General features: G+C 34.3%; 1 protein-coding gene and 3 pseudogenes across 4 annotated transcripts; all 4 read left to right on the forward strand.

The window, feature by feature from the left end:
- Positions 1 to 750: 750 nt before the first annotated feature.
- LOC145615626 (phosphopantothenate--cysteine ligase 2-like) lies at positions 751 to 7,084 on the forward strand. Of its 4 annotated transcripts, none has more exons than XM_081670693.1 (12): positions 751 to 835; positions 942 to 1,010; positions 1,611 to 1,649; positions 2,687 to 2,860; positions 2,943 to 3,069; positions 3,158 to 3,202; positions 3,278 to 3,360; positions 3,665 to 3,717; positions 3,862 to 3,921; positions 4,752 to 4,853; positions 5,516 to 5,635; positions 6,671 to 7,084. In XM_081670693.1, the coding sequence occupies exons 4-12, from the start codon at positions 2,713 to 2,715 to the stop codon at positions 6,902 to 6,904; spliced, it is 972 nt and encodes a 323-aa protein (XP_081526819.1). In that variant the 5' UTR covers positions 751 to 835; positions 942 to 1,010; positions 1,611 to 1,649; positions 2,687 to 2,712; the 3' UTR covers positions 6,905 to 7,084. The 4 variants fall into 4 exon arrangements, with proteins under 4 accessions (XP_081526819.1, XP_081526821.1, XP_081526820.1 ...); XM_081670695.1 differs by having other exon boundaries at positions 797 to 835; positions 985 to 1,010; XM_081670694.1 differs by having other exon boundaries at positions 813 to 835; positions 939 to 1,010.
- A 281-nt stretch (positions 7,085 to 7,365) lies between these two features.
- Positions 7,366 to 10,266, forward strand: LOC145615625 (putative receptor-like protein kinase At5g24010 pseudogene; annotated as a pseudogene).
- Positions 10,267 to 10,694: 428 nt separating this feature from the next.
- On the forward strand, positions 10,695 to 13,566 carry LOC145614626 (putative receptor-like protein kinase At5g24010 pseudogene; annotated as a pseudogene).
- Positions 13,567 to 14,079: 513 nt separating this feature from the next.
- LOC145614214 (putative receptor-like protein kinase At5g24010 pseudogene) lies at positions 14,080 to 16,962 on the forward strand (annotated as a pseudogene).
- The last annotated feature ends 11,035 nt before the right edge of the window (positions 16,963 to 27,997 follow it).

Genomic DNA, 27,997 nt, shown 5'->3' on the forward strand with positions numbered 1-27,997 from the left:
AGGCTTTGTTCTCTTTAATTTCGAGATGATCATGATGAGCCCCGGCCTGAGAGGTTGCTGCTATACCTTATGGACTTATGGTTTGCAAGCTTCGTCTTGAATATCATAAGGTTTAGTTGGAAAGCGATGCTCAAAGAGTCTAAGTGTACCCTGTATTAGAATTGGAATCGAAATCGAAATCTGTTAGAAATTGTTACAGAACCGGAAACTAGGGGCTTGTTTGGCATCATTTTTGGTTTTCAGTTTTCTGTTTTTTTGAAAACCAAAAACCAAAAACAGGAAAAAGTTTTCAAAATTATCATGATTTTAATAAGTCTATATATTTTTTGATTCATTATGTGACATATATAATACACTTTTAAAAAAAAGGAAAACCAAAAAACTAAAACCACAGTGATGCCAAACGAGCCCTAGACAAGAGGTTTCGATTCTGGGTAGTAATATTGAGAACTTGTTGTAACAGGTTTCGGTTCAGGTTCTCAGTTTTTTGGAATCGGACCTGTAAGGTACCCTGTAACTTGATAAAAGAGCTCACTTAAATCGAAATTATACACTAATTCTAGCCTGTTTTTAAATAATTAATATCAAAATAACAATAATTAATGTATTTACTAATTTTGCTAAACAACTTAAATTAGTTTGTTTTATTTGCGAATTGTAACCACTATAAATTAGTGACTATCCAATTTTGTTGAAAAAAAAAAACAAAATTACTCGTAATTACTCATACGAGTATAATAAAAGACAGGATATCTTGAATCGGAATTGAAACTTGCGGGTTATAATTCTATTTAGGCGGTTGTTAGTGATCCCACATCCCACACAACACAATCAGGTCTTGTACTTGCTACTGTACAGTTTTTCTAATTTGCGAGTATGTGATATGATTATGATTATAATTAGGAGAATGTTTAGTGATTACTCTTTCTCTCCTGTAGCAGTCTCAGTCTATTTGACGGCAATCTTCTTCTTTGTGATTTCCAGACGATCTCCTGCTCTGTGTTTTCCAGGTTAGTGAACAACTACAATTCTACAACAAAATGGAACCCTAAAATCAAACTAATTAAATACCCAATTCCAAATTAATTATTAATTCCTAGTATTTTTCGATTAAATTAATTCCTTCAATCTAGATTTAACGTCAGCTCGAAAACACCATGCCTATCTTGTTGCTAGATAAGATATGATAGAAACTCCAAATTAATTTGCATGAATTTGTTCTCCCAAAGTGGTGGACCGTTTATATTATTCGGGGTTAACAGTCAAATCAGTCAAAATGCATTTTTCCAATTTTTAGCAAGTTCCAATATTCTCTGAATTTTATTTTTTTTACAAGTTCCAAAATTTCTTATAAATTGATCAGGGGATTTCATGATATATTCCCAATTATATTGTTGGTTGATTATCTCTCCTCCTTCTTGTTCTCCCCAAAGTAAAGCTTCAATCTTTACTCTTTTTATTTTCATCATCATTATAATTGTGTTGTTAATTTGATAATAACATTCATATACTATGAATTATGATCATAATATTTTACCAAATTAATTTTGAATAACATTATTCTAACAAAATTTGGGTGTTTAATATATACCTCATATTGACACTTTCAGATACTACCACTACTGCCGCCTCTCACCACTCCTTTTCAGGTAATCTAATTTTATACATAAATTAATACTCAATTAATTAATTTCTAATGGTTTTTTCTGCCTTTTAATTAGTTGTTGAATCTTTACTCAGCATATTGTTCATTGTTTTTTGTTAATTGTTCATAGAATTGGTAAAATTACTTCTTCGTTAAGAAATTTGTTTGGAAGAATTAAAGTTAATAAAATTGGTGGTATGATATTTAGCTCAATATTCTTATGTTAAAATGATAGAATTTGGATGAAGAAAATAGGAAGGAAATTCAATTGGGTAAAAAAAGTTTGAATTTTTAATCTGCTTGACTTTGTTAATTTTTGAAGAACATAAATCCAATAGAATTTGGGTGTATGATGTTTAGCTCATATAATTCTATGTATCTATGTTAAAATGATAGAATATGGATGAAGATAAGTAGGAGAGAATTCATTTGGGTAAAATAACAGTTTTGAAATCATAATATGCATCACTTTGTTTAGCAATCCCATCTCTTTTATAGTTTATTATACAAGTACCATTTATTATGCAAGTTTAGTGTTGATGCCATTGAAGTTTTATAAGAGAATGTTATGAATTGAATTAACATTGCTTTGTCTCTTGAATTTTACTATGATTGTAATTCGTAAGCATAGAAGTCGTTGCTCTTCACATGCATAGGGTAGATTTGGATGTAGATCATCTGGTTGTGATGATTTGGGGAAATTATTATGGATATCAATATTGTGCTGTTTTTTTTGTTTTTGGGATTCCAGAGTTAGTATTACATCCCTGTAATTTCTATAGAAAGTTATTGTTTTATTTTTGACTAATACATACTATCATTATGTATTTTTTAATTTTTAATAGCTGCCTGTAAACACATCGCTAGGAAAGGGACTGATATATGTACCTGCTCGGGGTCCTAGTGACTAGTGAGCAATTGATCAGTGGCAACTAGCACTATGCTTATCTTGGTTTAATTTATATAGATTGCTATGGAATTTAGGCCGTTTTCACTTATTTTAAACTCAAGTGTCCTAAATTTTCATTTTGTTGTCTACAGAGTAGCTGAAAAAAAACCAGAAGTCCATGTCTTCAAATGGCAGGTCTAATGGCCCAGAAGAATCATTCATGGCAGAAGTTGATAACTTTTTTGACACTGCGCCTCCTCTCAAAGATCGGTCTGTCATAAGCCAAAAGTTAAAGGAATTTATTGAGCACAACTCTCATGCATCCGGTGAGTTACTGTTTGTTCATTGATAAAAATGTGTTTATCATGGCTACTACTTTAGTTATTAAGGATCACAATTTCCTTATAGGAAATGGAGCCTCCAAGAGAAAGATTGTATGTATAACTTCTGGTGGCACAACTGTTCCCCTTGAGCAAAGATGCGTTCGCTATATTGATAACTTCAGTTCAGGCTTTCGAGGAGCTGCATCTACAGAGTAATGACTTGTGCCATACTGTAATTAGTGCTTTTGAGAGGTTTTCTATTTATTAGTGGTGAGTGGTGACAATATGTTTAGCTTACAGGTACTTTCTCAAGGCTGGATATGCTGTTATCTTTCTCAACCGGAGGTAACTATTCATTTTTTTCATGCAATCTATCTTAAGTTATACTATATTGAAGCTATTATGTGATGATTGGTCCAGAGGAACCTGCCAGCCATACTGTAGATCTCTTCCTGATGACCCGTTGCTTGAATGTTTTGAATCAACTAATAAAACGTTCCAAGGTTAGCCTCTACCTACCTATAATATATATCGCTGTTGACTGACTCTGTCGTGGTTCCTCTTTTTTTTTTTTTTACCAAAAAATCAAGAAAGAAATTTATTAGTGGGAAATTAGTTTATGCTTGTCTGACATCTTAAACCTGATTTTGGCCATACGATCAACAAGAAAAATTACATCCCTCTAGATACGATCAACTTATAGCGCAAATGCATTATTATTTAATCGGTCCTTGTTCAACTTTGTCAGTATAATAAATGCTCCTTTACGCGCTTATAATACTTGTTACTTCTCTGATTTCCTATCAGTGCAGCAATCACATGCTGAGGCAGTAAGGAAAGCAATCTCCAATCACCATGCAGTATGGACCCGCTATATCTTTGTTATATATCAGTGTTTAGCATATACTCTGTTAAATCTTCATTATTTTTTCCTTCCGTTTGTAATTCATTTAAAGAGAAAAAGGTTGCGATTGACGGTTGTTGTTTTGGGTTATGAATGGCAGGCGGTGGAAGCTGGGGTTTTGTTAAAGCTTCAGTTCACTACCATTTTTGAGTATCTTCAGGTTAACTTCCCTAACTATAACCTTTTGCCTTCTATAATCTTCAGGTTATGTACGTCTCAAATGAGCGTTAAAGGATGTACAGAGCTAGTTTTTGATGGTTTTTTTTTTTTTTTTTTTTTTAAATTTTAATTTTTAAGTTATTTTTATAATTATATATATTTTTTTCATGAATTAATTTATTTATTATTATTTGTTTAATGATATGTACCTGAAATATCTTAGATAAGTTAGATTTGTGGTTTTTTTATTTAGAACTTGGAGGAGGGAAAGGATGAGTTATGTTCATCTGCTCAGCACTTTATCCCAGCTGTGCTAGTTGGTGTCAGTGGATCTACATTTTCTTTTTGGAATATTGCAATTTGCTGCCCACTGAACTGTGTGCCATGTTATACAGTCCCTTAGGTTGCAAACCAACATCCAGGTTTATTTTACATCTTCTGGTTTGAAGATGATAGCTTAGTTTGATAACTCTTATTAGTTGTGCAACACATTGGGGTGATAATGTCAAATATCCTCTGCATGCATTGTACAAGAACATTGGTAGTTTGACTCATTACTTTTATTAATATGGTAGGGGGATTGAGTGCTTGGTCTATGATTCTACTTTGGATATTTCATTTCAAGTCTTTTTGTGTCATTTGAATGACATTTTGAAAATCTGATTCTTAGCTCATAGGTTGGCCATAGAGCTTTAAGAAGTGGCAATTTTTCCAAGTAGCAAGTTCTGTAATTATTTTTTGCCATAATCTTAGTTGCATCTTGTAATTGCCTACCTATTTTTGGCTCAGACATTCCTGCATAACTGAATTTGCTCTTGTTTATAAAAACAGTTGCTGCAGATGATTGCGGGTGCACTAAGGAGTCTTGGGCCACGTGTTATGTTCTATCTTGCTGCTGCTGTCTCCGATTTCTATGTCCCTTGGGAGAGCATGGTACCTACCAGTATTATGAGCTATGCAAATTTCTTTGTTTGTTATTGATCTTTGTAGTTAGCAATCTTCTTTGAAAAATACCTTAATGATAAAACTCATTCAATAGCCTATCCGAATTCCCTTTTTGAAAAAAATTAAAGATGAAATAAGCGTTTGCAATCTTTATTAAAACTCGGCATATCTCCCCCACCCTATCATAAATAGGAAAAAGAACATGCAAAAATATTTATACAACCCTTTTCATGGGCTGTAGGCTCTTTGATCTCATATAATTGCTTAAATACTATCATCATGGATTAGACTTGGCACTTGGGTTAATATTCCATGCATAGATAGTAGTAAAGAAACTAAAATTTCATTCTTGACTGTCATGTTATTATAATTGTTCACATGTAGGAACCAGGAACTATAACCAAATATGAGATACTTGAGTTGATAACTGAAACAAATCAAATTGCTTATATCCCCTTGGTAGTTGGTACTAGTTCCATTATACAACAATAACTTTACACATCCCATTTGTCTGAGTCAAAGCATTTGTTGCTTTGTATGTTGTGTCACTTGTGTGTATAAAGTCTTGAATGCAAAAGAAGTTTTGTAACAAATTATTATTACGGAGTATTTCCTTTTTTCATCCTTTGCTCAGCAAATTCAATTTGCAGGTAGAACATAAGATTCAGTCTGCATCAGGACCCCTGGATATGCGTCTTGCTCAAGTACCAAAGATGCTCTCTGTGCTTAGGAAGGACTGGGCTCCTCTGGCATTTTTCATATCCTTTAAGGTCAGTCTTGTTTGCGTATATTATACATTCAGCAAATATTATGTACTTCACTACTTCAGTAGTTTTTGCAAACTTGTCTGTCCAGTTTTGTGATAAGGGGTAACATGTTAGTGGCAGAAAGAAAATGATGTTAGACAAGTGGGTTGTGGGGATTTATTGGTTTTGGGTATGGGCAATTAGGTAGAAAATTTTGGATGTGTATAGGGCCGTCAATTGTCCTTTGCCTGTTTTAGTCTGAAAGTAGGAAGTTTGTAAGGCCATGTTATTACTCTTTGCTTGTTTTGATGTGGATGTAGGAACTTCTATAGGACCACGCGACTAGTTATTTCTCTCTATCTGACTGAAGTGTTTTCTAAGGTGATCAAGAGAACTTTACTTGACCCATATATTATGGGAGTGAAAATAAATTTAGGTGTGTACGCCTTGTGAGATACTCCGTAGAATTAATGTGTCAAGTTGAGACTTGGAAAATGTTCCTGACACACCAAACTATTTTGTGAAGTGCTTAAGTTGCACCACCAATTTACATTGGTTGTGTGGTCCTTTGGAAGGAAATCTTGCGAGATTACAAAGAGGTTTATGAATTATGACAAATTTTTGTTCCTAAAGTTGAATTGTGATAGATAGTGCTTATTTCTTACTTTTTACATAGATGTTTCTTCTGTTATGTTTGGAGAAAGATTTTCACTGGAAAAGCATTTTAATATTTTATCTCACCATCAAATTTTGAGGCTTACCACTAAACTATTATAAGATCGATGATATGTGGTTTGTATGTGCTAGGATTATCTAACTTCCTTTATAGATAATAATGAGTTTTCACCCCAAAAAAAAAAAAAAAAAAAAAATGATGATAAGGAGTATGCGTCTTGTATGATATTCTGCTTTGTATTAAAAGCTTCTTGCATCTTACAGTTAGTAAGATGATCAATATTTGGGTTTAGGGAAAAAAATAGTTTGATACTGAGCATAGACTTTCATTCTATCCTTCTGTTATTTAAGGGATTTTTTTTTTCCTTTCTGATACTCGAGCAGTTAGAAACAGATTCTCTGATTCTTTTGGACAAAGCCTCTTCAGCACTTAGTAAGTACAATATGCATGCTGTGGTAGCAAATGAACTTGCTAATCGCAAAGAAGAGGTCACTGTTGTCACTCCTCACGGGAAAACTTGTATTCGACGTGAGGCCTGGACTGACGTAGAGATTCCACTCATTGAACTTCTTGCAGAGATGCATTCTGCTCATATTGAGGGTACCTCGCAAAATTAAGCAGCATCATATCAATGATCATTGATAAATATGCTAAATGCCCTCATTTTCCAGCTTTCAAATAATGTAACAATTTTTCCATGTGGTCATAAGCCGTGACCTTTGAATATTGTTGTTGTACCGGAATAATTCAGATAGTCTTGTAATGAAAGTCTTGTAAGGGCTGCTTATAACCTTATATGTTGATTGCGGTAGCATTTAGAAGAACAAAACAAAGACGAAAGTACCATTATTCGTTAAAGAACGTTATAGGACTAAAATCCAAAGAATTACGCAACCGGAGACTTAAGTTTAGTAGGATGAATGACAGTTATGGAATTAAACTCTATTTTCATGGAGAAATAACGAAGAAAGAAAGAAAAAAAAAGTTGTACTGTACGAGGGTAATGAGAAAAATCTACTCTTGACTGTTATTCATCACAGAATTTTCACAACTTAGTAACAGCAAGTAGGTATAGTTGTATTCTATGTACTACTTTTCAAGTCAACAAAAGTCAGCAAATAACGAAAAGTACACTTAAAAAAAATTGCATTATCACATATAATTATTATCTACCACATAAATGAGGTAATCAAACTCTCTCAATTCTTCATCCCACCATGGAGCTGTTTCAGTTTACAATCTTCCTAATTTCCCTCTTTTTCTTAGCTTATACTGCTCAAGCACAGTTTTTCATTAACTGTGGTTCCTCTAACAACGCCACCACCACTGACGGCCAGCTATTTGTCGGGGACGAAGAAACAAACACTGTCCAGCTCTCTGGTCGTGGCAGCAAAACTGCCACAGACAGCAACCAGCCAGAAGCCTTATACCAAACTGCCAGAGTTTTTACAAAACCAGCAAGCTATGACTTTGACATCCCACAAATTGGGACTTATTTTGTGCGGTTGCATTTCTGTGCTTTTGATTCTTCACTTGCTGATGCAAAATTCAATGTTTCAGCATCTGGGCATTTGTTGCTTAGAATGCTTACTGATTTCAGTCCTGCAGGAAAAACTGCTACAAATTGTTCAAGGAATTCCACAGAGTTTATCCTCAATATAAGTGATGTCAAAGAGAAGTTCAGAATTTACTTTGTGCCTAGTTCTTCGTCGTCTATAGCTTTTGTTAATGCTATAGAAGTCTACTCCACACCTTCAAACATCACAGAGGATACAGGCCCTCATGTGACACCTGCAGGAAGCTTGAGAGATAACGAGGGTCAAAAATCGAAAGTTCTTGAAACAATTTATAGGATTAACGTTGGGGGTAAAGAGGTTGAAGCATCAAGTTCCAACCTTTGGAGAAGTTGGATGCCAGATGATCAATACCTCATTGACAAGGGTGATGCAAAAAATACGTCTGATAATACCGAGAGTGTTGATTATGTTGCTGGTCAAGCGACCCTTGCTGATGCTCCACAAGAAGTGTATGGGACGGCGAAAGTACCTAAAAATTCTCAGAGTCCTAGCAACCTTACTTGGCGGTTCAGTGTGAACCAAGGCAAACTATACTTTGTTCGGGTGCATTTCTGTGATATCATAAGTGCTGCGTCTGGTCCATATAATTTTAGCTTGTACATATATAGTAATTTCAATCAGGTGATAGATCCATTAGATATCACCGCAACACAGCATCCTTTTTACAAGGATTATCTTGTTGAGCCACATGATCTTGGATATCTGAACATTAGTGTAGGACCAAACAATGCGTCCTTTAGTATGGGTTATGTATTCCTGAATGGACTGGAAATTATGCAGGTGAAGAATGAAACTGTCGTAGAGCCCCGAATTGATGGTAGTTCATCCCATCTAGTTCTTGTAGCCAGCTTGGTTGCATCTGCAGTAGCCATTATAATTGTTGTAGCAGCTATTGCTTTCCGGTATCAACAGAAAAAGAAGAGGCAAAAGTCTAATGAAGTATCCGAGTGGGTTCCCATGTATGGCGCATTCAGTTCTCACAACAGGAACTCAGACGGACCATCTTCCCATGCCTCCACTTTTCAGAACCTGCAGTTGGGTTTGAAGATACCCTTTGTTGAAATTCGGCAAATAACAAACAATTTTGAAGAGAATTTGATCATTGGTGAAGGCGGGTTTGGGAAGGTGTACAAAGGAACACTGAGAAGTGGGCTCAAAGTAGCAGTGAAGCGAGGCAGTCCTGATCATGGCCAGGGAATGTCAGAATTTCAGACAGAGATTATGATTCTGTCAACAATTCGCCACCGCCATCTTGTTTCCTTAATTGGTTACTGTTATGAAAATGGTGAGATGATACTGGTTTATGAGTACATGGAAAAAGGGACTCTAAGATATCACCTCTATGAATCGGAGAACATTTCCGCTTCCTCTGCCAAAGGGATGCTGTCTTGGAAACAAAGGTTAGAGATCTGCATAGGGGCTGCCAAGGGTCTTCAGTACCTCCATACTGGTACAAACAAGGGAATCATTCATCGAGATGTCAAGTCGACTAATATACTGCTTGATGAGAATTATGTGGCTAAAGTTGCAGACTTTGGGCTATCAAGATCAGGATATCTGGAGGAAACTCATGTCAGTATATCAGATGTGAAGGGAACTCTTGGCTACCTAGATCCGGAGTACATTATATGCCTGCAGCTGACAGAAAAATCTGATGTATATGCTTTCGGGGTGGTTCTTTGTGAAGTTCTTTGTGCAAGACCTGTTATAGCTCAATCGCTTCCAAAAGAGCAAATCAGTTTACCTGATTGGGCAATTGCTTGCTTTGAGGAGGGACAGGTTGAGAAGATAATTGATCCATTAATTGCAAATGAAATTGACCCTAATTCCTTGAAGCAATTCTGTGAGACAGCTGAGAAATGTTTGAAAAAAGATGCATCAGAAAGACCTCCTATGTCAGATGTATGTTGGAGTTTGGAATACACCTTACAACTTCAGAAAGCGGCTGCTGAAGGAGTGCTGCTAGATGATACCACCACAGATGTTTCCCTGAACATGCCATTACCTGCTGTTCAGCGTTTTCCTTCTCAGAACATTAATGATTACGATTATGACCTTGGACTATCTTACACTGGTACCGGAGAAGTATTCTCTCAGTTGACATCTGATGATGGGACTGGGAGATGATATAGGCTTAAGTTTTTTTTTTTTTTTTTTTCTGTTCTTTTCATCTTGCTTGCTTCTGGTGTTTTTGTGCAGACACATTGCTGTAATCTTTTCAAGTTATCTTTCTAGAAAATATAATGATCACAATGTGTTCATAAAGTTTGCTTTAGTAGAGCTAGGACTTTAGATCAATTGGTAAGGTTCGCGATTGGTTTCATATGATCATATTAAAAGATACTACGTATGTGAAGTACATTATTACTACTGGATATGATAAATGAGTCATTTTCAGGTTATTCGAGTCTGAGCCATGTTCCGAGTATCCTCTCATTAACATTAAGTATGAAGCTCACTGTCACAAGGATGGAAAAAGGCAAAGTAGTGAAAATTATGAACACAGAATTATTTGCACTCTCTTCTTTGCAGCATTAAAGCCATTAATAATCAAATCTATACAAAAAACTAGTACTGCGTACATAGATTTGACACTTTCCCTTGCACATCCTATTCTAAGGCTGAAAGAAAAGAAGGGTCTGTATCTGTAACGAATACTTTTCGGGTCAGGGCATGGGGCCTGACCGTCGAGGAAGGGAATTAGTGGCCTACGATGTTTTGTTCTTTTTTATGAAAATGACAACCATCACAGACTGGCGGCTAAAAGACCATCACACAATTCTGTAAGTCTTAGCAAGAAGAGAGTACTATACAACTTTTCAAGTCAACTGAAGTCACCCTTGGAACCAAACAAAGATATTTTTTAACACTTCCTGTTATCCTTGCAATCATTCTCATATTATTACCACTCATAATGCAACTTCACCTCTCAGAGTAAGATGATCAAACTCAATCATCATCACATCATGATTTTGCTTCACTTCTACACTTCTGCTTCATTTTTCTCCATCTTCCGGTTGTTTCTTCCCCTTCTTCTCTTCTACTCCTCACTTTGCACTGCAGAGGACTACTTCATTAACTGTGGCTCCTCTGCCAATGCCATCACCAATACCGGCCAAACATTTATCGGAGATGAACGAAACAAGGCAGTCCACTTCTCTCATCATAAAAAATATGCTGTTTCTTCAGCAGACCCACCTGAACCCTTGTACCAGACAGCTAGAGTTTTCAAAAAATCATCAACCTATGACTTTGTCATCACACAAAATGGCACTTATTTTGTGCGCCTTCATTTCTGTCCCTTCTCTTCTTCACTTGCTGATGCAAAATTCCATGTCTCGGCATCAGGGCATTTGCTGCTAACTGATTTCAGTCTTGCAGGGAAAAATGCTAAAAATTGTTCTAGCAATACAAAGGAGTTCATCCTCTACATAAATGATGTTAAAGATAAGTTCAAAATTTACTTTGTGCCTACTTCATCGTCTATAGCTTTTGTTAATGCTATAGAAATCTTCTCTATAAATTCAAACATCACAGAAGATACAGGCCCTCAAGTAACACCTGCAGGAAGCTTGGGAATTTACAGTGGTCAGAAATCGAAAGTTTTCGAAACACTCTACAGGATTAATGTAGGGGGTACAGAGATTAATGGATCAAATTCCAACCGTTGGAGAAGTTGGCTGCCAGATGATCAGTATCTCATCAACAAGGGTGATGCAGAGAATAAAATTAAAGAGACTATTGACAGCGGTCCGGGTCCAACAACCATGGATTATGCTCCACTGGATGTTTATGAGACAGCAAAAAAATTGAAAGATTCTGCTAGTTCTGGAACAATTCCCAACCTTACTTGGCAGTTCACTGCAAAGAAAGGCAATCGGTACTTTATTCGAGTTCATTTCTGTGACATTTTTAGTCCTTCTACAGGCAATTATGTATTTAACCTTTACATATATAGTAATTTTAGTCAGGAGATAGATATGTTGAAAACCGGACAATTTCCTTTTTATAAGGACTATGTTGTTGAGTCTGATGGTCTAGGATTTATAAACATCAGTGTAGGACCAAACGTTACATCCCTCGATAAGACTTTCTTTTTTCTGAATGGGTTGGAAATTATGCAGATAATGAATGGAACAGTTTCAGAACCCTCAGTAAACAGTGATTCCCACTTAGTGTTCATTCTCAGTGCTTCTGCAGTTTTCCTGATAATAGTTTTGGCAGCTGTTTTTGTTTACCTTCATCAGAAAAAGAAGAGAAAGAAGCAAACTGAAGCGTTCGAGTGGGGAAATTTGCTGCTGTATGGTGCAAATACTGCAACAAGTTCTCACAACAGGGCTTCAGACGGCTCAACTTCCCATACATCAACTCATCAGAACCTACAGTTGGGTTTAATGATACCTTTGATTGAGATTCGACGAGTGACAAACAATTTTGATGCAAGTTTGATCATTGGTGAAGGTGGATTTGGGAAGGTATACAAAGGCACGTTAAAAAACGGGATGAAAGTGGCAGTGAAGCGAGGCAGTTCTGATCATGGTCAAGGAATAGCAGAATTTCAGACAGAGATTATGATTCTGTCAAAGATTCGCCACCGCCATCTTGTTTCCTTGATTGGTTACTGCTGTGAGAATGATGAGATGATACTGGTGTATGAGTTCATGGAAAAAGGGACCCTGAGATATCACCTGTATGACTCGAAAGATAGTCCTGTTTCGTCTACTCATGGGGTGCTGTCTTGGAATCAGAGGCTTAAGATCTGCATAGAGGCTGCCAAGGGTCTTCAGTACCTCCACATTGGTACAAACAAGGGAATCATTCATCGAGATGTCAAGTCTACCAATATATTGCTCGATGAAAATTACATTGCTAAAGTTGCAGACTTTGGGCTATCAAGATCAGGATATCTGGAGGAAACTCATGTCAGTATATCAGATGTGAAGGGAACTCTTGGCTACCTAGATCCGGAGTACTTTATATGCCTGCAGCTGACAGAAAAATCTGATGTATATGCTTTCGGGGTGGTTCTTTTTGAAGTTCTTTGTGCCAGACCTGTTATAGATCTATCACTTCCAAGAGAGCAGATCAGTTTACCTGATTGGGCAACTGCTTGCTTTGAGGAGGGACAGATTGAGAAGATAATCGATCCTCTAATTGCAAATGAAATCGACCCTAATTCCTTGAAGCAATTCTGTGAGACAGCTGAGAAATGTTTGAAAAATGATGCATCAGAAAGACCTCCAATGTCAGATGTATGTTGGAGTTTGGAATACAGCCTACAACTTCAGAAAGCAGCTTCTGAAGGAGTGCTGCTGGATGATACCATCACAGATGTTTCCCTGAACATGCCATTACCTGCTGTTCAGCGTTTTCCTTCTCAGAATATTAGTGATTACGATTATGACCTTGGACTATCTTACACTGGTACCGGAGAAATATTCTCTCAGTTGACATCTGATGATGGGACTGGAAGATGATTTAAAATTGATCAAGGTAGTGTAAGTATTCTCAGTAAGTAGTAATTGTTACTGCTCAAGTAAAATCAGCAAGCTTAAATATTTTTTTTTTTTCGTTCTTTTCATCTTGCTTGCTTCTGGTGATTTTGTGCAGACACATTGCTGTAAGTTCATTTCAAGTTATCGTTCTAAATATATAATGGTCACAATGTTCTCATAAAGTTTGCTTTTCTACTACTTTATACAGTAGAGCTAGGCCTTTAGATTAATGGGCCAGGTTCGCCATTGGTTTCATATGATCAAGATCTATTAAAAGATACTACGTATGTGAAGTACATTATTACTACTGGATATGATATATGAGTCTTATTCAGGTTATTCGAGTCTGAGCCATGTTCGAGTATCCTCTCATTAACAGTAAGTATGTAGCTTACTGTCATAAGGATAAGAAGAGGCAAAGTAGTGAAAATTATGAACACAGAATTATTTGCACTATCTGCTTTGCAGCATTAATAGTCAAATCTAGGCTGTTACTAAATATGCTACACAAAATTTGTATTGTATACATAGATTGACACTTTCACTTTAAGGCTGAAAGTAAAGAAGGGTCTGTACCATATAATTAATTTTCGGGTCAGGGCATGGGACCTGACCGTCGAGAAGTGGAGTTAATGGCCTACGATGCTTTTGTTCTTTTTCTGAAAATGACAACCACCAAAGACTGGCGGCGAAAACACCAACACACAATTCTGTAAAGCAAAGCAAGAAGAGAGTACTAAACAACTTTCCAAGTCAACTGAAGTCATCCTTGGAACCAAACAAAGATAATTTTGCACACTTCCTGTTAAACTTGCAATCATTCTCATATTATTTACCTCTCATTATGCAACTTCACCTCTCAGAGTAAGATGATCAAACTCCATCATCAAGTCATGATTTCGCTTCACTTCCAATTGTTACTTCCCCTCCTCTTCTCCTCACTTTGTACTGCAGAGGACTACTTCATCAACTGTGGCTCCTCTGCCAACGCAATCACCACAACCGGCCAAACATTTATCGGAGATAAACGATACAAATCAGTCCACTTCTCCCATCACAAAAGCTATACTGTTTCTTCAGCAGACCCCCCTGAACCCTTGTACCAGACAGCTAGAGTTTTCAAAAAACCATCAACCTATGACTTTGTCATCCCACAAAATGGCACTTATTTTGTGCGCTTGCATTTCTGTGCTTTTGATTCTTCGCTTTCTGATGCAAAATTCAATGTTTCAGCATCAGGGCATGTGTTGCTTACTGATTTCAGTCCTGCAGGAAAAACTGCTACAAATTGTTCAAGGAATTCCAAGGAGTTTATTCTCAATATAAGTGATGTTAAAAAGAAGTTCAGAATTTACTTTGTTCCTAGTCCTTCATCGTCTATAGCTTTTGTTAATGCTATAGAAATCGTCTTCTCTATAAATTCAAACATCACAGAAGGTACAGGCCCTCATGTAACACCTGCAGGAAGCTTGGGAAAGTACAATGGTCAGAAATCGAAAGTTCTTGAAACACTCTACAGGATTAATGTTGGGGGTAAAGAGATTAAAGGATCAAATTCCAACCTTTGGAGAAGCTGGATGCCAGATGATCAGTATCTCATCAACAAGGGTGATGCAGAGAATAAAACTAAAGAGACTATTGACAGCGGTCCGGGTCCAACAACCATGGATTATGCTCCATTGGATGTTTATGAGACAGCAAAAAAATTGAAAGATTCTGCTAGTTCTGGAGTAATTCCCAACCTTACTTGGCAGTTCAGTGCAAACAAAGGAAATCGGTACTTTATTCGTGTTCATTTCTGTGACATTTTAAGCCCTTCTTTGGGAAATTATGTATATAACCTTTACATATATAGTAATTTTAGTCAGGTGATAGAAATGTTGAACACCGGACAGGCTCCTTTCTATAATGACTATGTTGTTGAGTCTGATCGTCTAGGATTCATAAACATCAGTGTAGGACCAAACGATACATCTGATGATAAGGCTTTCTTATTTCTGAATGGGTTGGAAATTATGCAGATAATAAATAGAACAGTTTCAGAACCCTCAGTAAATAAGGATTCCCACTTAGTATTCATACTCAGTGCTTCTGCAGTTTTCCTGATGATCGTTTTGGCAGCTGTTATTGTTTATTTTCACCAGAAAAAGAAGCGAAAGAAGAAAGCTGAAGCATTCGAGTGGGGAAATTTGCTGCTGTATGATGCAAGTACTGCATCAAGTTCTCACAACAGGGCTTCAGATGGATCAACTTCCCATACATCAACTCATCAGAACCTGCACTTGGGTTTAATGATACCTTTCAGTGAGATTCAACGAGTAACAAACAATTTCGATGAAAGTTTGATTATAGGTGAAGGCGGGTTTGGGAAGGTATACAAAGGCACGCTAAAAAATGGGATAAAAATAGCAGTGAAGCGAGGCAGTACTGATCATGGTCAAGGAATAGAAGAATTTCAGACAGAGATTATGATTCTGTCAAAGATTCGCCACCGCCATCTTGTTTCCTTGATTGGTTACTGCTGTGAGAATGGTGAGATGATACTGGTGTATGAGTTTATGGAAAAAGGGACCCTGAGATATCACCTGTATGACTCGAAAGATAGTCCTGTTTCGTCTACTCATGGGGCGCTGTCTTGGAATCAGAGGCTTCAGATCTGCATAGAGGCTGCTAAGGGTCTTCAGTACCTCCACGTTGGTACAAACAAGGGAATCATTCATCGAGATGTCAAGTCTACCAATATATTGCTCGATGAAAATTACGTTGCTAAGGTTGCTGATTTTGGGCTGTCGAGATCAGGATATCTGGAGCAAACTCATGTCAGTATATCAGATGTGAAGGGAACTCTTGGCTATCTAGATCCCGAGTATATCTCCTGCATGCAGCTGACTGAAAAATCTGATGTGTACGCTTTTGGGGTGGTTCTGTTTGAAGCTCTTTGTGCAAGACCTGTTATAGACCATTCACTTCCAAAAGAGCAAGTCAGTTTACCTGATTGGGCAACTGCTTGTTTTGAGGAGGGACATCTTGAGAAGATAATCGATCCGTGTATTGCAGGTGAAATCGAAGCTAATTCCTTGATGAAATTCTGTGAAGTAGCACAAAAATGTTTGAAAAGAGATTCAGCAGAGAGACCTCATATGTCTGATGTATGCTGGGGTCTGGAGTATGCCCTGCAGCTTCAGAAAGCGGCTACTGATAAAGTTCTGCAGGACTACAGCACCACTGATGCTTCGTTGAACATGTATTTTCCTGCTGTTCAGCGTTTGCCTTCTCAGAGTATTGCTTATAATAGCTATGAATTTGAATCATCAAACACTGGTACTGGAGAAGTATTTTCACAGTTGATGACAGTCAACGAAGTGACCGGGAGATAATATCGAATTGTTCAAGGTAATTGTGTTTACTTGCAGAATTCCAATTCAGTTCATAACGAATGACTTGTGTTGTTATTTTCATTTCCTTCTGATTTAATGAGTTATATTGTGCTAGTTTAATTTTCTTTTGTACAATTTTTGGAACTTTGATTGTTGCAGACAAAAGATTGTGCTTTTGCAATCAATTTTTGATTGATGTTTGTTTGATGATGAATCTTGAAAAAATCTTTCAAGATCCTACTTCTTCTATCCATAGTAATTCTTATTGTAATTTTATTTTTTCACAGGAATTAAGGAAAATTATAAATTCCTCCCGTCATTAAAAAAAGGAAAGTAAATTCCTAAACCGAAGAAGTAAATAAACTACTTTTACTTAATCTAGTCCTAATAAAAGTTGATAAATCTTGTAGTAAAATAAAGTTTCCTAAATTGTACTGGTTGTTACTTGGAGTACAAGCACAGTTGAGCTATTTCGATTGTTCTTATAAATACGAGCTCTTGTTATTATGTTCGATTTAAAGGCAAATTCTGATATTTCTCTACAACATCCATAAATCTCAAAGGTTCATTCGTTGAAAGTCTTGAACGAAGTTTAATTTGGTCATTATGGAAGAAACCCGAAAAATAGCCTTAGATAGGTTTGTAGAGCTTCATAAACTTGGTATCGTAATTCCTTGTAGCCATGACTCGAGTTCTTCCCCTAGGAAACTCGGAGTTAGATTAATCTTCGATTACTATGAAACCATAGTTTATTATCATACTAATGGTCGAAGAAAGTTGAGCATAAGAAAACTACCTAAGAAGAAAGCTCTCTCGATTAACCCATATTGTTTTTCGTGTAGGTTAGTTATTGCTAAAAATTTCTTAAATAAATACATTGTTGGTAGTGATTACAATTGGTTCGAGAAAGGGTTGGCTGCTTTAGGCGACAAGGTATGGAAAATAGTTGAATCTCTTACGCAACAAGGACAAGTTATGGAACGTGAGATTAGTTTTGCAAAGCAGGTTCAAGTTAATGATCATAGGCTTTTACGTATGGCTTCTAATCACCGAGTTTGCAATGAAGAAGAGTTTGAGGCGTGTGTTGCAGCCGGCAATGGTGCTTTTGAGGAGGAAATACCGGTTATCAAGGGGTTAGAAAAACTTAGTATTGATGATGACGATGATGATAATGAGCTTTTGAAAAGAGAGGATACGTGTGGTATATGTCTACAAGATTTGAAAATCAAGGACATCAAGGAGGGCAAAGTTCTTAAGGGTGCTACGGATGATGTTAGTTTAAGAAAGTGGTCAAAATCTCTTGTGAAGTTACCTTGCGATCATGTGTTTCATGAGCCTTGTGTGCTTAGATGGCTTCATGGAAAACATGTTTGTCCTTTTTGCCGAAACCCCGTTGGTGATTGATATATACTCGTATATGTTTTAATTAGATTTACAATGTAGTATGATTTAGAGCCACTTATTATTTAGGTAATTCAAATTTGAGTACATTTGTAAGCATTGTTATTTCAAAACTAATTTTTTAATTATTATTATTCTATAACGATGAAGTACTTTGATAAGAATCGTATGCTTGAATTTGTGTTCAAGAAAAAACAACTTAATACAAATACATACTTTATTGTGTTCAATTCATACATTAATATGATCAACAATTGATCAGGAAGTTATAATTTATGATTTATTCATAAGAATTGAGTAAAAATTTTAGGATCATCGATCCAATTATGCAAGTCAACTGGGCTTTAGTACATTATGACTTTAGTAGAAATCAACGAGGTTCAATGCAGTAAGCCCGCTAGAGTATCTACTGTGGATTCTCAAGATTATGGCCCGATGCAAAACGAGTTATAGCCCATAACATACCTTGCTCCTCTAAATCCATACAAATTTTTGCCTAGACTCAGGGGTAGGTAGAGTTGCCTACACCCCCACTCCTTCCTAATGACGTCATATTGATTGTTTTTTCAGTTCCGAATTACCTATAAAATGTTCATTTTTATCATTGCAAATGTTCACTTTTGTATTATTAAATGTTCAATTCTATAGAATAATTATTAAATGTTTAGTTATGATAGTACGATACGAAATATTCAAATTATTATATTTTTGTAATTGTGTTTCTACATGACTATTTATAATAGTACTCAAGGGGGAAAAAAATTCATTTCCTTCTTAATAAAACCAAATGAAATTGTATACCACCAAAAAGTTGAACAATTGGATATTAAATTAATATACAATACAATTCCACCACATATATTAATTATTATTAAACACAATAAACTAGTGGCGGATCCAGGATTTGGGGAATGGGGGTACGAAATTACATTTAATAAAAAAACAAATTACAAAATAAAAAGTAATATGTGGAGCGTAATAATTTTTTCCTAACTAATAAATTTTGAGTTAATAAATAATTTTACTATTGTATATTTGTATTAATATTTGTGTGTACTATACACCCTATCTTCCGACACTAAGGCTTAAAATTAAGTATAAAATTAACTAAGGCTTCTAGCATGGAAGGTATATAAAAAATAAGCTAAGAGACCAAATTTTTACAAAGACGGTCTCTTTAAATTACACATAAAAAGGCGCGGCTGATTCGGTGATGCGGCGTACTACATAACAGTGCCTAAGTGTAACACCCCCGATTTACTAACTAATAATAAACAATAAATAAAGGAAAAACAAACAACCTTTAAATAAAATTTGCGGAAGCATACACCTAAATCGGAGGTATTACCGCCACACTCGACAATCTGTCAAGTGTTAAGGCTTACAAAATCCCAATAATTACAACCCAATAAACTAGGTGAGCTATTTATACAACTGTATAAACTCGTTATAGCATACTAATCGATCACTTGAGCTCCTTTAGCTACGATCACTTGATCAACCTGCTAAAACAATCTTGTCTGCTCACCATTAAGGACAAATTCCAAAATAGATCGTCGCAGGGCCACCATAAGAAAAAGACATGGCCGCAAACACAAGTAGCACAACAAAATAACACACACGTCAGCAAAAGCTGAGTAATCACCACATATCAGAATACAAGGAATAATAGGATGATCAACATTACTAGCTTTATTATACAATGTAGTTCAAAACTACATTACACATATACACCTCAAGGGTTAAAACTATGTACTCTGCAAATATCCTTTAGATCCAACCTCGAATATTAGTAATTCATTCCTTTACTCAATTAACTCATCTATCCCATAAGTGTGTCATGCTCATTGTTCTATACCTAGCCTTGGACATGGGTAATTCGAATAAAACCAACAAGTATAAAAACTTGAATACTCTCAATAACCAGAAAATAAACACCTTGAACCAGACCACATACGGGTCAATTCCCACTGTAAGGGACTATAGAAAAATAAATAATAATGATTGTACCTCATTCTTAACTCATGATTATCATCCTCTTACCAACATGCCAAGGGCTAAGTTATATAACGCCGAGCCTCAAACCAATAACAAAACAATATTTCTCAACCTTTTGATCTCATACATCGATCAAATAATCTTTCACATAATAATAAATAATATATCATTAATGGCACATGTTCCCAAATTATACAACAATTCGATTCATAAACATCTCAACTCTTAGGGAAATAATACTAATAACCCAAATATAATCAAATCTCTACCCAATATAATAATTTTCATGAGTAACCCTAAAACCTCAATAAAACAATACTCTCTAGAGCAACAACATTAAAAACCCTAAAAATAATAACACAATTAATCATATAATAATACAGCATTGTAATTACACATATATAAATCTTCATGATACGGACGTCATAAATTTATTTTACACAACAATACGGAGAATAATCAATACACACAATTTATCATACAACTCAAAGAATTAAGATGTGATCACATATAATAATACGAATAAGCAAACAAAGTGTGATTATTAGACAAAAATATAAACATACGACTCCAAAATCATTGCTAGTGTGATTACCGTTCGGTTCAAAAAAAAAAAAAAAAATAAACGAAGGCTGCCGAACTTGTGAATTTTGGGTAGCGATCCAAGACATCAGTCACATCACGCATAGTGCACTCCCAATTAATAAGCAAAGATACAAAATTTGATCTCATATAGAGTGATAATTGTATATCCATAATTAAAGAGGTGGAAGTGTTTGGTGAATTGATTTTCACGCACCAACAAAATAAACAAAGTCAATAAGAAGTTAAGAACTCTTAAAAGCAAAGACACGGCTACACTTTATTATATATCAAAAACTTATTAGGGTTAAATAGTTTATATACGCTTAAAAAAAATAAAGAGTCATATTTAAATTAAAATAGGGTTTTAAAATTTTCCGAACTCTAAAATAAAAATATGAGAATAGGAAAGTTATTTAATAAATAAATATAAACTATATATAAAATCATAAAATATTCCGGTATTACACTAAGAGACCTCCTATTACAAAAGGCGGTCTCTAATCTTAACAGTATTTTTTTTTTTTGGCGGAATGGGGGTACAACTGTAACTCTATGTACCCCCTGGATCCGCCAATGCAATAAACTTCTTGATCCAAATCAAAAAATTCAATCTGGTGATATTGGTTCATGTTGCTTGGCGACTCCATGTCTTCATGGTTTCCTTCTTTTTGCCATCTACCTTTTTTCCTTGCTATTGTGCGGTCGAACTCACTTTATGCACGATTCTCGCATAACTAATAAAAACATATTGTATTGGATTTGAGCAAAATTAAATGTTGAAAATGAACCATATAAATATAAACATGGATGAATATAAAACATGGTCGATATGAAAATTAACATCTATTAGAATATAAATGAACATATATTAATTAATATATAAATGAACATATATTAGTGTGGAAATGATCATCTATTAATATGAAAATGAACAACTATTAATACAAAAATAAACATATTTACCTAATTCAACATGGATATGAACATCTATTGATATATACATGAACATATATTAGTTTGAAAATGACCTTGAAAGATCATAATCGATGAACATATATGCATAGAATATATAGTAAATAAACACTCTTGAAGCTATGAATATGTGATTGACCATATGTCCACATGAGAAAAGACATATATTGAAATTCAAAATTGAAACGAACATGGAATATTTGAAGAAGATGACAAAAATATGAACATGCATTTATCAAAATTTTAATAATTGTATGCTAGTATGTGAAATTGTGAATGACCATATACTATTATGTAATTGAACATCTAGCAAAATAAAAATAAACATTTATCAAATATTTTCCCACTCCAAACTATGATAAAGAATTAATGTTATTACATGAATGACTATGTACTAATATATGAATGAACATTTCTACATAAATGAACTTTTATATATTATAAACTTTTATATATAAATGAACATTTATATACATTATCTATCTATTTAATATGTTAATGACTATATACTAATATACAAATGAACATTTATCAAAAATTGAAATGAACAAAAATAAAATAAAATAAAATAAATAAAAAAATAAAATCACTACGATTTAAATTTATTAATACTTGCATTTCTCCATAATCTTTGTTTTTCTTCTTTGAAACTGTTTCCTTTGTTTTCCAAATAAATAAATAAATAATGAATGTATTGGTTTAATTTAATGGTTTTTTTACTAGAACTATATTATTATACTTACCTTGATACATTTTCCATGGTTGATTTTTCAATTATATTCTTGAAATACAATCGCAACAAAAAATTAGTAAACCTAAGGTTTATACTTTTTTTCGTTCCAAACTTGAACAAAATAATTTACTCTTTTTAAATTTCGCCTTTGTTTTGATGAATTTCGAAGTGATTGAACAAATTCTTGTGATAATTTTATAACAATTTTGCCATTAAAGCTTTTGATGAGAGAAAAATGATTGAGAAATCAGGAATGGGTGAGGAGAGAGAAGATGGCAAATGGGTGAGGAGAGAGAAAATGCAAAAGGAGGTTTTGATTTTTTTGTATGTATAGGGGTAAAATCAGTTTGTATGTAGTGGGTACGGAGATAGGATGATTAAGTGTAATGTTTTGATAGGGGGTGTAGGTAGAGCTCCCTATTCTAGGGGGTAGGGATGGATAATTACTAAATCCAAGTCTTGACGAGGTATTCACAAGGGCCTGTTGTAAATTGCGACTTTAGTTGTCAACTAGATTATTTGGTACAGTAAAATATTAAACAAGACATTAGTAAAATAAAATAATACAAAAGATTGTTTCCTAAAAAAACAAAAAGATATATATTCACAAGATTATATTTTTTTCTTGCGTATAAATGATAAAGGATAATTAAAATAGGTTATGTAGATAGCGATTATTGTGTAAAATATAATAGAACCGGTACTAACCCCTGTGGTGAAGTACTCTGTATTAAAACGGTACTACACATTTCCGTGTGTACGGTAGAGCCAAGTAAATATGATTTTGGTAGGGACTCAGATACATAAATTTACAAGCACGTACAAGAAGAATAAATTCCATCAACAATGATAGAGATTTTTTGTTAGATCAAGCAACATGTAACAAAAAAAGTGGCTGATGAAATTTTCTAATTAAAATTGCATGCAAATGACATTGGCTCATGTTGGAATCATGCACTTAAAAGAATAAATGATGTAAGAAACGTGAGTTAAATTACTATTTTTTCAATGGAGGAAGAGAAAAGTGGCGATTTCTTAATGATGAGGATTCTTTATTTCCAACAAATAATTCAAGGAAATTCTGTTTGCATTAGGTTTTACGTAGAGAATATATTCCTTATTATTGTTGTGAAATTGTAAATTTGTGATTGTAGCTTCTCGGTTTCAATTTAAAATTATTTTCGTAGTTGAATATCTTGAATTCTCAATTAGTACATAGTATGTATAGTTTGTAACAAGTTGATTGAATTGATCATCAATCAATATATATAAGCTAGAAATTTTATCATTCAATCGTAAAGGAGAAATTGTTTATTAACAACTAACGAAGTATATAAATTAATTTTTAGCTATGACTTTTGTAAATGTGAATGATTAAGGCCCGACCTTGCTAATTATCCAGGAGTCATAGTTCCACAAATTCTAGCAACTTTTAAAAGAAGTGATGGACCAATATAACACATGTTAGAGATTGCTATACTCTTTCTGTTCCCCTAACACTACAACATAAAACTATTGTACAGATTTTAAAATGACGAGGGTTATAGAGAGACATAAAATAAGGACTATGGTAAAGTTTTGGGTGCCTTTTGGAGGACTATTGTGATGAGAAAAGTGATAGAGAGAAGCCGTTTGCAAATAAGAAAATATTACAGTGTTTGCAAAACTTCCTAAAATAGTGATTGTTTCAACATTAAATCTATAGAGGTTATTATCAATTATTAATGGTTTAAATTATATTTTACCTTTTATTAATGGCTAATAATGATCTATACTCACGATATTTTACTATTGTGTCTATCTCACCATCCGTACAAATTTATCATCCAAACAAAATATTAAGGGCTGCATTTTTAAAATTTTGAATTGCTATCCTCAAAATACCGACAAGATTAAAGTTTAATTTTATTATACATGCACTTGTATAAAATTCTCCTGCATGTGAACAAAAGGAAAACATGCATGCTCCAAAGTCTTAAAATATATTCGTTAAAAAAAAATAGAAATAATTACCTAATAACTGCTAATTCAGTAATAATTTTTCTTAATCATGTAAGGACAATTTGAGTTGCGACAAATTACCACTCCAAAAATAAAGTCTACCAAGAGACACCTAGAAGTTTTTTTTTTTTTTTTTTTTTTTTTTTTTTTTTCATTTCTGACAAATTAAGCCACTTTAATTTTATTTTTTTAACAATGGTACCTGTGATGTACGAGCAATCCACTTTACAATTATGATCTAGCATACAACTTGAATTTGTACAATTTTGCATCTATTTTACATTCGGGTGTATCTACTACTAATATTCTCAAACGCCGTTTCAAAAACTGTTTAAGGTTATTAGTTCATCAACAGATTAAACATCTAAAGAGTGAGTATGTCGTACTCATGTAGTTGTGTAAAATTGATAATCAATGCATTATGTACATAATTTTAAATACTACACTCGGATGTGTTATAGACATGTTTATAAACTCATTATCAATAGGTTACGAATAGATAAAAAGCTTATGCAATGCAAGCTTATACCTTTATATAGAGCAGTCAGACAGTGGATAGTGTAGTAAGTAGATCGATGTACAGTAGCAGCAGATGAGTACTTGGTGCAGCATAATAACAGAGGTTGACCCCATGCGCATTTCGCGTGAAAAAGGTCAGACCAACCTTATACTTATATGCTTATGGATTGACAGCTATAACTTTGTCCATAACTCATCTCAGCTTCATGCACTATACTTTATAAAATTTAATTTTAAAATTTATTTGTTTTAGAGGTAAAACAAAAGGAAGTTTACAAGAAGATATGATATGATCCTTATTCTTTTTATTGTGGTCCGTAAAACTTGGTACAATAATTTTTCACTCCTTGTAATAAAACCTTTGTGGTAAAGTCACAATCCAATCAAATATAGGAAGTACTAAATAATTATGGTTGACTTTTATGTAATTAGCTAGTTTCCTTGTGTTATTTACTTGTTGGTAATATTGCCATGCATATTGGTATAGTGTATAGGAGAGTATTCCGAGTATATCCTAGCATATATTAAACCAGTAATGTCGTTTTATGAATCGAATGTAGAAGAAAAGTTGGATTGCATCGCAAGGCCTATCTTTACGACGAGCACTTGATACGTTTACTCGCAAATGAAAACTTATATGACTACCACTCTACCAGTATTATCAAGTTATACAAATTTTTTAAAAAAGTCAACCATATAACTTACAATAAAGTCAAAAGACAAGTGGACTGAAGAAAAAACACTATATTAATTGGGCCAAATTCCAATCAAACATTAAGAACTAAAAAGCCCATGATGCTAGCCAGGACCACTTTGTTTATGCTAGCCACTAGTGGCAACATGGGCGGAACAACAACGGCGGTCGACGGCAGCGCACAAGGCATTCCCGTAGAAGCCGCTAAGTGGTGGTCCCAATCCCATCTCCAAGGAAGCAAAATATGTCAATTAATCTAAGAAAAACCAATTAATAAAATTGGCGTGGTTAGTTTAATAAAAATAAAAATGGCACACGTACAATTAAACAATAGTTTGACCCAAGACATAGTAGATACTCATAGTACAGTGTATATTCGAGTAGAGTAGAGTAAGAACAAATAAGAAAAAGACAAAATAAAACAAAACAAAAACAAAAGTTTCACTATTTAACTAAATTATCAATCAAATCCCATGTGGACTTGTTGAGTGTGGAGTTTATTTTTATTTATTTATTTATTTATTGTATTTATTATTAAAGATTTAATTGGAAAAAAAAAATGGAGCCGAAATTAAGCGTGCGAGAAGGGCATGCGTTGCACAAGTCCTGCTCCTTAGATTAAGACTGAGTGAGCAGAGAAAGATCCCAACGCAGATACTATCTAATCTCATCTAATACTTGTATAATCTTCTCGTTATTTTATGAACTACCTACTCATGCTCATCATTTATGTTGCTTTGACACGACTTTCCAAATATTTGTGTGTTTCTTCCACCCTAGGGCATGAGGGATTATGAACGGGTTGTTCGGATTGAGTTGATTTGAGTCTTATTGAGTGATGAGTTAATAATATGACAAAGAATCATATTTACAATATTATCGTTTTGGTTGTTATAGTATGATATACGTGTGTGTATATATATATATATAAAGTATAATATTAATCACGTTGGGTGAGTTGGGTTGATTTTTATTTAATTTAATTAAGATCTATTTTTATGATTTGGGATTATAATCTATGTTTGTACACCGTATTAGGTGAAATAAATTGTGTAATTGAAGTGTATGGATCATGTACTTTTGCTTTTGCTATGTTCTCTATTCATTTTATAGAAATTTACTTTTTTTTTTAGTTCCAATATTTTAACTGTTTAGTCGTGAAACGTTAATGAAATCAAACTTAATCATTTTAGGCCATATAAATTTCGACTTAAACCACCTTAATTGCTAATGTATTCAATTTTTTTTTTTTTAGAAAATAAGATACAGGTAATATTCATGTCCATCTTCCCTCAAGATTAAATACTAATTCAGCTTGTGTGCGGCCGGCTACACCCTGCGGCTACTTAAAGTAACATTTATAACATTGATTAAGTAACACATGTAATACCAACCGAGTAACCCCTATAACACTGACCGGGTAAGTATATAATAATGACGAAATAACCCCTTTAACACTGACCAAATATCCCTATTACACTAGCGAAATAACCTCTATAGTGGTTAGCCCCACGATGTGACCAGATACATATAAGACTTTGTGAACTTGATTTACCTTAACGCTTGATATAAATACAGAGTAAAACATAGTCTACCCGTATTTGTTATTGACCTTATTTATTGTTACTATCGCACCGTCTTACTTTGGCGTGCCCCAAGTGTTAGTAGTTTGCACCTCGTCACGTCCTTCGACGCGTGCATTCCTATTACATACAGCTTCTTACTTGTAGCCTTTTTACGTCCCTCATTCCCTGGAATTACGAATAAAACACTCTATTTTCAACGCTACTCAAGCTAATTATTTTTGCAAGTTTTGGCACTTGTTTTCCCAATGCATTGACTCTTGTAGTATTTCCAATTCATCTTGATGGCCTAGATATATGCATGTGAATATGTGATCCATTCCACCTGATTTTTGACGTTATGTCCCTCACACATGATTTCATGAATGCATAAACTATTTTCTTGATTATTCTTTTTAACACAAACAAGTGTAGAAATAATCTCAATTAAATTAACTTCCTTTTATACATGTGCAAATTCAGTGATTAGTTTTTTTATTTGGAAAAAAAATAATAAAAAAACTTAAGCTAACTCAATCTCTTTGTGTAAAATTGACCTAACATACCTTGACTCCCAAGTTATATAATGCAAGCCAATAATATTGCAACCAAAATAAATGAAATTCACACAATTACTCTAGGTTATTTCAATAACGAGTATATGATTTGACACAGTGACTTATAAGGTATTCTCAATATCACCTTTGATCACACAAGAATCTATCTCGAATCTAAACCTAATTGCCCAATCCATCATAAGCAATCATCGATAAATGATACTCATAGATGTTAGTTT

This window comes from Chenopodium album, chromosome 25 (genome assembly GCF_948465745.1).
Source record: "Chenopodium album chromosome 25, dcCheAlbu1.1, whole genome shotgun sequence".
Taxonomy (NCBI): domain Eukaryota; kingdom Viridiplantae; phylum Streptophyta; class Magnoliopsida; order Caryophyllales; family Amaranthaceae; genus Chenopodium; species Chenopodium album.